The sequence below is a fragment of the Belonocnema kinseyi genome, chromosome 4 (genome assembly GCF_010883055.1).
Source record: "Belonocnema kinseyi isolate 2016_QV_RU_SX_M_011 chromosome 4, B_treatae_v1, whole genome shotgun sequence".
Classification (NCBI taxonomy): domain Eukaryota; kingdom Metazoa; phylum Arthropoda; class Insecta; order Hymenoptera; family Cynipidae; genus Belonocnema; species Belonocnema kinseyi.
The window spans coordinates 95817031-95829391 of record NC_046660.1 but is presented as its reverse complement, the minus strand read 5'-3'; the positions used below and the strand labels follow the sequence as shown (position 1 = coordinate 95829391).

General features: G+C 33.2%; 1 protein-coding gene across 1 annotated transcript in view; it reads right to left on the bottom strand.

Moving 5' to 3' along the window:
* Positions 1–12361, bottom strand: part of LOC117172001 (autophagy-related protein 16-1-like) — a 97953-nt gene that overhangs the window by 37068 nt on the left and 48524 nt on the right. The window contains exon 7 of the mRNA XM_033359716.1: positions 1828–1970. Coding sequence (XP_033215607.1) covers positions 1828–1970 — 143 coding nt within the window. The remainder of the gene's footprint in view (positions 1–1827; positions 1971–12361) is intronic.

Sequence of the window (12361 nt, the reverse complement as noted above, 5' to 3'; positions counted from 1 at the left end):
GAAAGAGGGAGCTCTTCTTAATATATTGACACCAAAATCATGTCGATACACCTTACCGACTGCGAGTAAAGCCACCCACGCTTTAACTTGACAGACTGTAAAATCCGCCCTTTTCGATAGAGCTAACGTTTGCTTTCCTCAGATGATCCGGACTCAACTCAGACACAGAGTTTTATTTTCGCGTGTTAAGACGGTGTCATTTTTACATTATTATACCGTAACCGCATTTTATGTCAAGAAGTGATACGTGTAGAGCAGATGCTGAGTACCTAGAACTTATACTTTCCAGTTGTCCCACTCACGCGGGAACAACCTAAGAATTCTTAACTACCATCTTTGTCGCTTTTACGGTAATGACCGCGACCCTCCCTGCCGGACGCTCCGAGGATGATATTTAATAGTCCAAAACGAGGAGTGGAAATATTTTCTGGAACTTCGATTTTCCGAAAGCAGTCTCCGTTGTACGCTCCAGGCCTGACATCCTTCTCCAAGACTTCGAGAAAGGAACTATATTCGTGATCGAATTCTGAGCTCCGGCTGACTACAACATCCCTGCCAATGAGAAGGAAAAGGTAGAGAAATATCGAGACCTTAGAAGGAAGCTGAAACGACTGCACCGAAAATATTCGGTTAACGTAATTGTCTTTGTGCTCAGTGCTCTCGGAGGTGCTATGATATCACTAATTCCTAATCTTGAAGTCATACTGGCGTACAAAAAACATGTAAATGCACTCTCGAGATGGATTCAGAAAGCTTGGTCGTTGTGTTTTCGTCAACTCTATGGTCCCCATCTCAAAGTCCCGAGACGTAGCCATAGGAGTGATTTACCGCGGTTCAACTGGGAGCCAGTGTAATTTTCATAGACAGCAGTTGCTCCCAGTGAGTTCCTGCGATAGTTATTAAAACATATTTAGCATACTCTCAGACTTTAACTTTTCCTGGAATTATATTTCTATTTTTGAAAGTTAAATTAGAAATTGGAGCCTCCGCAGAGATAACGTTCGGTCAACAAAACTCTGGCTGGAATCTTTATTCAACTACAACTGATTTTTTATCCATCGTTATCGCTGCCAAGGTTTTAACGCATTAACAAGTTTATAAGATAAGCAATTAAAACTACTGAAATCGTAAATAGGGCTTACCTTTAATCGTCAGAAAAAATTCCAATACTAACCTTGTTTCGTGTGGCGGCTATTCGCTTCCGCAAATTTTGATCATTCACAGGTTTTTAAATTTACGTATATGTGAAGCCTTCCGATTCTTTTTAATTAAAAATGTTCAAAAACTAATTTCTTATGCTTCGCAAATAAAAGTAAAGAGGATCGTGAGAGAAATTTATGATCCGAATTTTATGTAAATCAGTTGAGTATTATTACTTTCACGTGTATCTGATTTTAAGTATTTCAAAGTCTTAAAAAATTAAATATTTTGTAAATTTATTTCGTCTCTTCCGACAATTATTCTGAAAAGTGGAATGATGAGTATCAGTTGAGCTAATAAAATTACCCCTACTTTGTACTTGCTGTCGCAAATATTCATCGTGGATTATAACTATTATCATTCCTTAGCTGTGTACTGAACAAAAGGTTCTTTTGTTCTTTAATAGGTACATGATAATTTAAAAAAATTGCAAATTAATGTTGTATCTTCTTATCCAAAATCTGAAGATTGCTGATAGTGTATCATTATATTCCAATATAAAGTATGTTATAAAGAAACTACTAATGGAAAATTGAAGACGTCAAGCAGCGCTCAATTATTACGAATCCTCGGAGGCAATATGAAGAAAAAAAAATACAAGTGAGCATTGTTTGTGAATTCACTTACCCTGAGACGAAGATCGCTGACAGTCCACACCCGGCTGGCAAAGTCATTGGACGCTCCCAATATGAGTGTACCCGTCGTGTCGAAGTCCACAGACATGACGCCGGCATTGCTTCCCACGAGCATCCCTTTGCACTCGAAGGCACCTGAAATCAATTGTTTTCATTCCAGTTTAAACGACACCCTTAGATATAGAGCTGACGGCAGCTAATTATATTTATATTCTAGTCACTCTTTACTAAAATCAAAAGTTAAAGACCACGCGACGCTTCCTGTGAAAAGGAAAGTGGTAATAAGTGCATCTAATATATAAAATTCAAATTTATACCCTTAAAGCTCAGAGTTTTTTTAAGCTTAGTTAAAATTTCACCGTAGACTTTGCATTTTTCAAACCCAAACTTTACGATATATACTTAAAGTTTCATGTTGATTCCATTTCAGCATTTCATGTTCAACCTTAATATAAAGAGAACACATGTGAGTAACATCGAATGCAATAAAAATATGAGTCTTAAACACATAGTTCATTAATAAGTAAAGTAATTTTTAAGAAATAAAAAGTTCTTCGTCATGTGTTTTACATGTTTTTTTTATAACTTTATACAACTTTTATTGCATTTCACCTTTTTCTCGATATATAGAATTAATTAGAGCGGCCGTTCCGTGGCGGTCAAGCTGCTGTCCCATGGCAAAACTAGGTATCAATAAAGAAAATTTACACCGATTTTTCAAAAAATATTGACGTCCAATGTAACCTATTTAATAAATTAGCTGCAATTTGTAAAATGCTAACAATTTAAGAGCAAAAAAAACTTGATTTGAAAAGAAATTAAAAACAATAGAGGGCATGAAAAAGGAGAGGCCGTAATCTATATTGCAAGACAAATCGACACTCATGGCGCTCATTTATAGGCAAGGTTAAAAAAGCGATAAATCTATTTTATAAAGTAAAATTTAATTAAATACGCTTTAATAGAGCGAAATAAAATTCTGTAAAATCGAAATCATCATTTAAATATAAAACAAAAGTTCACTCCCGAACTTTATTTAATTATATTACTTTATTATATTACCTAAAATTCGAACAGACTCTGTTGAGAAACACGATAAAGAAGTACAATTTTCTGTTTAAACAAAAAATAAGAACCAACTAACGACATATTGATTTGCTTAATTGGGACAAAATGAATTTGATTAGACAAAGTTAACTAACTCCAAATAAATCATTCAAGAATACTACAAATTTATGTTTTAATTATAAAAAAATAATAATAAATTGGTCCTGAAATATGCTATATATCTTTCTTCATAAATAAACGAAAATAGTTTCAGGATATATCGTGTCCGAATGCAAGGCAAAAAGTTAAATGGAAAGAAAATAATAAAAAAGCTACTGTTTGTAGAAAATGAAGATTTAAGCTTTTAGGTTGGAATTTGATTGATACTTTGGTTCTGAAAAAAGTGAGAAATGGGAGAGAAGTAAGGAGAATCAGCTATCTTTTTTTAATTGCCAATTTTTTTACTATTATTTAAAAAATAAGATTTCAAACAATTCTTTTTGACACAACATTTATTTAATTTTTTAAGAATTTTCGATGCAATAAGCCCATTTTCGTAAAAAATGTTGGTTATTCATTTCGGTACTGCAACCTTCCATTTATTCTCAGAGTTTATCAATTTGTGTTGAATTTTGATAAAGGAATGATTATGTTAAGCATAAAATAGAACATTTTTATCAAAATTTTGAAATGCCTATCCATATTTCTAAAATATTTAATTTTTTCTAAATAAAACTTGTGACAAACCGAAAAGTTGTTTAGGATTGATATGTAAAATTAGTATAATAACCTATGAATGTTCGATGCTACTTGTTGTATTAACTTTCAAATTTTCACATTAACTTTTTCGAATAGATTCGGTTTTCTCAACCTATCCTAACCTAACGTGAATCACAATCCCAGGCTTTTACAATAGATAAGAGGGTAACTGAACAGATATTTCCCCTCTTTTCTCGATTCTGACAGGATGGATAAAATTGCGGCGATTTTATTTAAAATCTTTAAACAACATTTTATCCAAAATGGCCATTGTTGTATTTTTATAATTTTTTTTTTACATTTATACTAATATGGTGCACATGTCGCATAAAAGATTATCTTGTGTCCGAGTCTTTCAGAAAAGAAAATTGAATTTTCTTTCTTGAAAAATAAAAATTCGCATTTCTTTGCAATAATGATACGAGATACTAAAAAGGTCAAAAGAGCAAAGTTGTGAAACTGGAAAACTTCTACACAAAAAGTGTCACTTTTCTCAATTTTTTTTGTACATTTTCGCTAAAATATGTACAAAGTCGTCCATAATTGTATTTTCTTAAACCAATAATTTTTTTTTATTTCGTAAACTAAAGTTTTTAACTTGTAGATTTACCAACTAAATTTTGTTTAAAAAGTTTTAGAACAAATTTTTTAAAAAGCTTTCGAAAATTTGATTGATCTAAGAAAGATACAATTATAGCCGACTTAATTAATAATTTAACGAAAATTTCAAAAGAAAAAAAAACTCAAGATAGAGAAAAGTGCTTAAGGAACTTTGCTTTGTTAATTTTTGTTATTTGCCTCGAACCATCTTTTAAAAAAGTCCAGAAAAATAAAACAATGTCCTTTTTCAGAATAGTGAGTAAATATTTTCAGAAAACCCGAAGAAATATCTATATATTTTTAAATACTGCAACACTAAAAAAAGATTTTAAAAATTCGTTGATGAATTGCGTCACACATTTTAAAAGTTGTAATACCCATAACTTACAATCAAACTGCATTTTTCATGTGATCGGAGAAATACTTGTCTAAGATCACTGAAAAAATAATCTATTTTGTCCCGAAACGATTATGTGACTTGATAGATATCAAATAAGAAGCAATCAATTCCATGTAATTTGAAATGAGAAACATCCAAAATTAAAAAAGTTAAGAATTCCTGGTGTAAATGAATAACAATCGTGTATTTTAAATGCGTAAAACTGAGTCATTTATAAAGGCTTAAAACTTTTTTAGAATTAGGCATTGAAAACTGTAAAATTCTAAAATTCAAAGCTCTCTCAAATGAACATTGCAAACCGAAACAGTCCAAAACAAAATTCTAAGATTTTAGATTAGTATCGTAGAAAATCAAAAAGTTAAAATTCATAAAATATTTGTAAGTTCTCGCCGGCGCGATTATAATAATAGTTTAGGTACATATAAACGTCCCTCACTGCCTTTTGATCTCATTTTCTGGGTAAATATGATAAGGAGCACTCCCTAGGTCTTCATTTTTAGTCCATGCTTTACAAATTGAGAACTTTTCTCCTAGAATTATGAATTGTTTGATGTGAAAATTTAAGCACATAATTTAAAGGGCTAAATACAATCGCTCACAGAGCGACTTTTTGAAAAATCCTCTTGTTTTTTTTTTGTTGTTATTAACTGAAAATATGATGCACTTTATGCGCCTGTGAATGAGCAAACCGCCACCGTGAGTGTACCCATGGTGACCCGGTAATCGGCGCATCAATTCACCATGGGTACACTCACGGTGTACAGTTTTGATCGTTTTCAAAAGACCGAAATGCTTTCTGTCCCTTTTCAGACGACCGAAACCCATTCTGAGTGATAGTTTTCAAAAGGGCTTATTCGAAACAATCTTTTGTAGTAATCGAACTATATACGACGCACAGTGACGAAAGTATATCTTTTTAAATACTTAGAAAGGATGATGAAGAGCATTATCCAAAATGCCATTCAAATAGTTCGTGTAAAAAAAATAAAATTATTACTTTTATCTAATAAATATAGACTTAATTCACTTATTTCACTATTATGCTCTTCAGTTCTCTTCTTCAAATACCTGTCCAAAATATCGGAAAGATTCTGAAAGGAAATTTCTGATAGATTCTGAAACAGTCGGTAAAATATTCTTTTCGGATTTTATCAGAATCTTTCCAAAATCTGCATCCGAAATTCTTCAGTTTCTTTCCGAAAATTTGTCCCAATATAATTCCATCAGATCGTATCAGAAGAGTCCCACTGTTGTTCTATCCGATCTTATCAGAAATATCCCATTTATTCTTATCAGATGTTATCAGAAATTCTTATTTGTTAATAATAATTATGAATACTAATAATATATATTTTTTTACAAATTATTATTTTAAAAAGTTAATAATAGTCATTTGAACAAACAAAACAATTGTTTAAACAAGGTTTAAAAATTAATTCATTTATCCATAACTTTTTCACTGAATTACTATCAAATATATTAAACAGTTATAATTTTAAAGAAATTGTTTAATTAATAAAATTATTCAATTTCGAAATTTATTAAATGAATGATTTTTTACTTTCTAATCCTTCGATATATTTTAACTTAAAAATTTTATTTGCAATTACATAATAATTACATATCAAGATCTATTAAACAATATTCACATAACAATATTACATAATTTAGTTCTCTGATCAAATATCATTGAAACTAACAAAAATGCGCGTGGGACAGTTTCGAAAAAGGTCGAAAAAAACGGAAAGATACCGCTGCGACAATTTCTGATAAATTCTGAAAGATTCTGAAAGAAAATGGTGGTACAGTTTCGGATAGAATTTCGGATGCAGATTTCGGAAAGAATCTGAAAGATATGGAAAGCTTCGGAGAGAAAGTTCTATCCGAAATTTCTGGCAGGTATAAATAAAAAAGCCAAATAAATTAATTTATTCATAAAACTTTACTAACTTCTATTTTTTGGAGGAAATATCAATGAGCACGCCTAATTAGATAGTACAAATAAAAACAATTGCCATTTTAAAGTTGAATAACAAATTAATAAAATTTTTGAAGTGAGCAATATGCCATTAAACTACCATCCTTTCTAAGTATTAAAACAAATACTTTGATCCGTCGAGATGTGAATTGTCAGCATATTTTTGTGCCAAGGCAGTATTTCCCCCCACTGTGCGTCGTATATAGTTCGATCATTCTAAAGTCTAAAGGACAGCTTCGAGTCAGCCCTTTTGAACACAACCAATCAGAGCGGGTTTTGGCCCTTTGAAAACGACCAAAGCACGTTGCGTTTATTTATTTATGTCTTTGGCTGTTTTTCCGGTATTTGGCCGTTTTCGGTCTTTGAGCCTAACATATATTGTATAGAGTTACAAAAGTTTCACTAACCTGAGGTTCTTGATGAATTTTTGTAACCCCAAAAAGAAATTAAAAATAGTTATACTTAAATTCTCATCGCTGTTCTTAGAAGAGCTGTGGTGAAATCCCCCTACCCTAATACTTGCGTTTTCATAATACCATAGTGTATTTAATGCATGATTTTTAATGATTAATATTGCTACTAATAAATATTAGTAGTAGGTCCCAAGCTTCAGGCTCAGTTTAAAAATTACTTAAATAAATAAGTAATATCTACATTAGAAAAACACGAGGTATTAAGACCACTGAACTAACCATAATTGCAGAAACCCTGGCTTCACAGTAAATCTACAAAGTCCACCCGTATCTTGCGGTTAAAAATTGTTTTCCTTCGTAAACCAAACAATTTCATGGTAATAGTATAATATCTAATCATAAAATAGACATAAATGTTTTGAAATAACTTCCTTATTAATTATATAAAATAAATACGGAACTAAAATATAGAAGAAGCGAATAATGTTCGAGAGTAGTCTAGAGACGCACCACAAAAAGAACCAAGTCTGTGCCTCCAATAATTTCCTAATTTTCGAGGTTTAATATTCATGGAACTATGCACCGCAAGATAAGTTTGCAATTACAAATGATGCCAAAATTGAATATTAACTTGTTGCGACCACATAATTTCATGAACTTCTTCCTATCTATAGAGGCAGAAAGTAATAATGCATCATGTTGAACTTCACAAATTATACAATGCCGGGAAAAAGTATGTTTTCGGGTTCACTTTCTGATATAAAATTTGACAAATTTTTCTTTGAATTAATTTCTTAACATTTTCTAGGGTAGAAATTTTATATATAAAAGTTTTTTTCATTTTTAACACAACCTTACCTTCCATTACTTTGAGGTTCAACATTGTCTAAATACTTCTCTAACCGTTATTTGAGTACTTGTCAAAAAAATCCCAAACACATGACCAAAGTAACTAATTGTAAGTTAAGAATAAAGTTGAAACTGTTTCAAATACATCGAAATTTGACGTTTTTTTAAATATAAAACGCCCTGCACGAAATGAACATCCACAATCGAATTTTTGAATCTTTCATAGCTCAGAATTTTGGGCTTTTTTTGGACTTTTTTTGGGCTGCAATAAAAAATTTTGGGCTCCTTTACTTTTTTGAAAAAATCAATTTTCTTGTGGAGGTGCCTGCTTACATTAACCCAGCACCTCCACTTCTTTAAATCACTAAATAATAAAAATTCAATTACACCAGAATTTTGGGCTTTTTTTGAGCTCTTAAAATCCGTAAAAAAAATTTTCCCCAAACCAACCCTTAAATTCCAAAATCAACCCCCTTCAAAAAATTGAAAATTTTCAGTAATTCATTAACGGGATATTTTTGGGCTTTTTTTGGGCTCCCAGAAAATACCCACTTCGATTTTTGGGCTCCAACCCTTACAGTAAAAAATTAACCCCTCTCTACCACGTAAATACAACTTTGTCTGCAAATAAATTTTTGTAGGATTTTTTAATGGAAATAGAGTCTCTGATATTTGGGCTCCTCGAAAATACCCGATATGATTTTTGGGCTTCAACCCTTTACGTCAAAAATCAACCCCTCTCTACTACGTAAATACAACTATGTCTGCAAATAAATTTTTCTAGAATTTTTCAATGGTAATAGAGTCTTTGATTTTTAGGCTCCTCGAAAATACACGCTAAGATTTTTGGGCTTTAACCCTTAACTTCAAAAATCAACCCCTCTCTACCAAGTAAATACAACTTTGTCTGGAAATAAATTTTTGCAGAATTTTTCAATGGAAATACAATCTCTGATTTTTGGGCTCCTCGAAAATTCACGCTAAGATTTTTGGCCTTCAACCCTTAACGTCAAAAATCAACCCCTCTCTACCACGTAAATACAACTTTGTCTGCAAATAAATTTTTTCAGAATTTTTCAATGGAAATACAGTCTCTGATTTCTGGGCTCCTCGAAAATACACGCAAAGATTTTTGGGCTTCAAGCCTTAACGTCAAAAATCAACCCACGCAGATACTACTTTGTCAAAAAATCAATTTTTCTAGAATTTTTTAATGAAAATAAAGTCTCTGATTTTTGGGCTCCTCGAAAATACCCGATACGATTTTTGGGCTTCAACTCTTAACGTCAAAAATCAATCCCTCTCTACCACGTAAATATAAGTTTGTCTGCAAATAAAGGACCCCGCACTAAATGTATGAGAAAATGGCTTTCGGTGGTCCGTCACATTTTCGCCTACATCGTTGACTCTTAAAACGCGCTTCTCAAAACGATCAAACGCTAAGCGCCCAAGATTTTAACTTGACTAATTCATCACTTTTTTAAAGGCAGAAATAGTACCCAAAGTAACATTAGTAACTAGTGCGCACATACCGATAATAACATTCTACCCTTCGCAAGAGGGTTAAACGCTAAACGCTCAAGATCAGCGAATAAATCCAATCCTAGTGACTTTAGCGACAAAAGCGATGTCACTATAAGAATCACGCATCAGAAAGTAGTCAATAATATGTTTAGCAAAACCAATGAGTTATATTGTGCGCTTCTCGAAACGAACGAACGCTAAGCGCCCAAGATTTGAACTTGACTAAGCAATTCCTTTTTTAAAGACAGAAATGGTATCCAAAGTAACATTAGTAACTAGTGCGCATATCGATAATAACAGTGTACCCTTCGCCAGAGGGCCGAACGCTAAGCGCCCATGATCTGCGAATAGAACCAATCCTAGTAGCTTTAGCGACACAAGCGATGTCTGTATACGAAACACGCATCAAGAAGTGGTCAGTAACATGTTTAGTCAAACCAATCACAATATGAGTCAACACCGTTGACTCATATACCGCGCTTCTCAGAACGGTCAACGGTGTAGGCGAAAATATGACAGACTACGATCTGAACGGTGACTTCTATGTTGACATCGCCTTTGTAACGAAATCTATTGTAATTCATTCTATTTACTGATTATGAGCGCTTAGCGTTCGGCACTCTTGAGAACAGTACAATGTAATTATCGGAATGTACGCACTAGTTACTAATGTTACTTTGGGTACTATTTCTGCCCTTAAAAAAGTGTTTAATTAGTCAAGTTAAAATCTTGGGCTCTTAGCGTTTGATCGTTTTGAGAAGCGCGCTATATGAGTTAACGGTGTAGGCGAAAATATGACAGACCACGATCTCAACCGTGATTTCTATGTTGCCATCGCTTTTGTAACAAAATCTGTTGTAATTCGTTTTTTTCACTGATCTTGAGCGCTTAGCACCGCATAGCGCTAAAACTGTCCATTTTTTTGGATTTTTTTTACGGATATTTCATCCGGCACTTATAACCTTAAAAATTACAAAGTTTCTGCTAAATCCACCGAAAGCCATTTTCCCATACATTTATTGCGGGGTTCTTTATTTGCAGACAAAGTTGTATTTACGTGATAGAGAGGGATTGATTTTTGACGATAAGGGTTGAAGCCCAAAAATCGTATCGGGTATTTTCGAGGAGCCCAAAAATCAGAGACTCCATTTTCATTAAAAAATTCTAGAAAAATTGATTTTTTGACAAAGTAGTATCTACGTGGGTTGATTTTTGACGTTAAGGGTTGAAGCCGAAAAATCTTAGCGTGTATTTTCGAGGTGCCCAAAAATCAGAGACTGTATTTCCATTGAAAAATTCTGCACAAATTTATTTGCAGACAAAGTTGTATTTACGTGGTAGAGAGGGGTTGATTTTTGACGTTAAGGGTTGAAGGCCAAAAATCTTAGCGTGAATTTTCGAGGAGCCCAAAAATCAGAGACTGTATTTCCACTGAAAAATTCTGCAAAAATTTATTTGCAGACGAAGTTGCATTTACGTGGTGGAGAGGGGTTGACTTTTGACGTTAAGGCTTGGAGCCCAAAAATCGTAGCGTGTATTTTCGATGAGCCCAAAAATCAGAGACTGTGTTTCCATTGAAAAATTCAAGAAAAATTTATTTTCAGACAAAGTTGTATTTACGTAGTAGAGAGGGGTTGATTTTTGACGTTAAGGGTTGAAGCCCAAAAATCATATCGGGTATTTTCGAGGAGCTCAAAAAACAGAGACTCTATTTCCATTAAAAAATCCTACAAACATTTATTTGCAGACAAAGTTGTATTTACGTGGTAGACAGGGGTTGATTTTTGACGTTAAGGGTTGACGCCCAAAAATCGTAGTGGTTATTTTTAAGAATCACAAAAATCAGAAACTTTATTTCCATTGAAAAAATCTAGAAAAATTGATTTTTTGACAAAATAGTATCTACGTGGGTTGATTTTTGACATTAAGGGTTGAAGCCCAAAAATCGTAGCGTGTATTTTCGAGGAGCCCAAAAAAAGCCCAAAATTCTGGTGTAATTGAATTTTTATTATTTAGTGATTTAAAGAAGTGGAGGTGCTGGGTTAATGTAAGCAGGCACCTCCACAAGAAAATTGATTTTTTGAAAAAAGTAAAGGAGCCCAAAAATTTTTATTGCAGCCCAAAAAAGGCCTAAAAAAGCCCAAAATTCTGAGCTATGAAAAATTCAAAAATTCGATTTTGGAGGTGCTAGCTTAATGTACCTTACACTGACAGCAAATGACACCAAATGGCATTCTAGCTCGAACCAATGCCACATTTAAAAGTTGGTGCCAAACGAGATTACCAATCACACCTAAGCAAGTGACTACCAAGTCATTCGTATCTTTTCACAACTGATTTTTTTGAAACGGCCCAAAAGTCTCACAAAATGCCGATTTCGAATCAAATATTATTTATACCTATCATACTCTTACAAACTTCTCTTTACGTGGAGCTCAATGTTCACAGGACCAGCTGTGAAACCACGATCACTGATCTTCCCTAAAGACGTGCCTAGCCCTACTTGTGATGTAATAGCATATTGCATAACAATTAGCAAGGAGGAGAGCACCACGTTTTCATTCCGCTCTGAACTAGCAATCGTTCCGAAAACATTGTCCTCGCCATGAAAAAACTTCTCCGTTTACGCACTCTACATTTTTGGTAGACGCAGAAAATATGAAGCGTTTTCTGCTGATGGCGGATTGAATGTGATCTCTCTTTATGAGTTGGCGCAACCAAACGTTATTTACATGCCATGACTGATATATAATGTTGGACCAGATACTCTGACACTACTGTTCTACTACGAGGTCCTATATTATATATGCAGATATATTCAGGTCCGCTTACACCGTTTGAAGAGAGACATGTTACGCTCAATCCGTCAGCAGTAGAACACAGTCATTTTGTGCGGCAACCATAAAATAGAAAAAAATCTCACGGTTTGTGCAAACAAGGAATATTATTATATTTT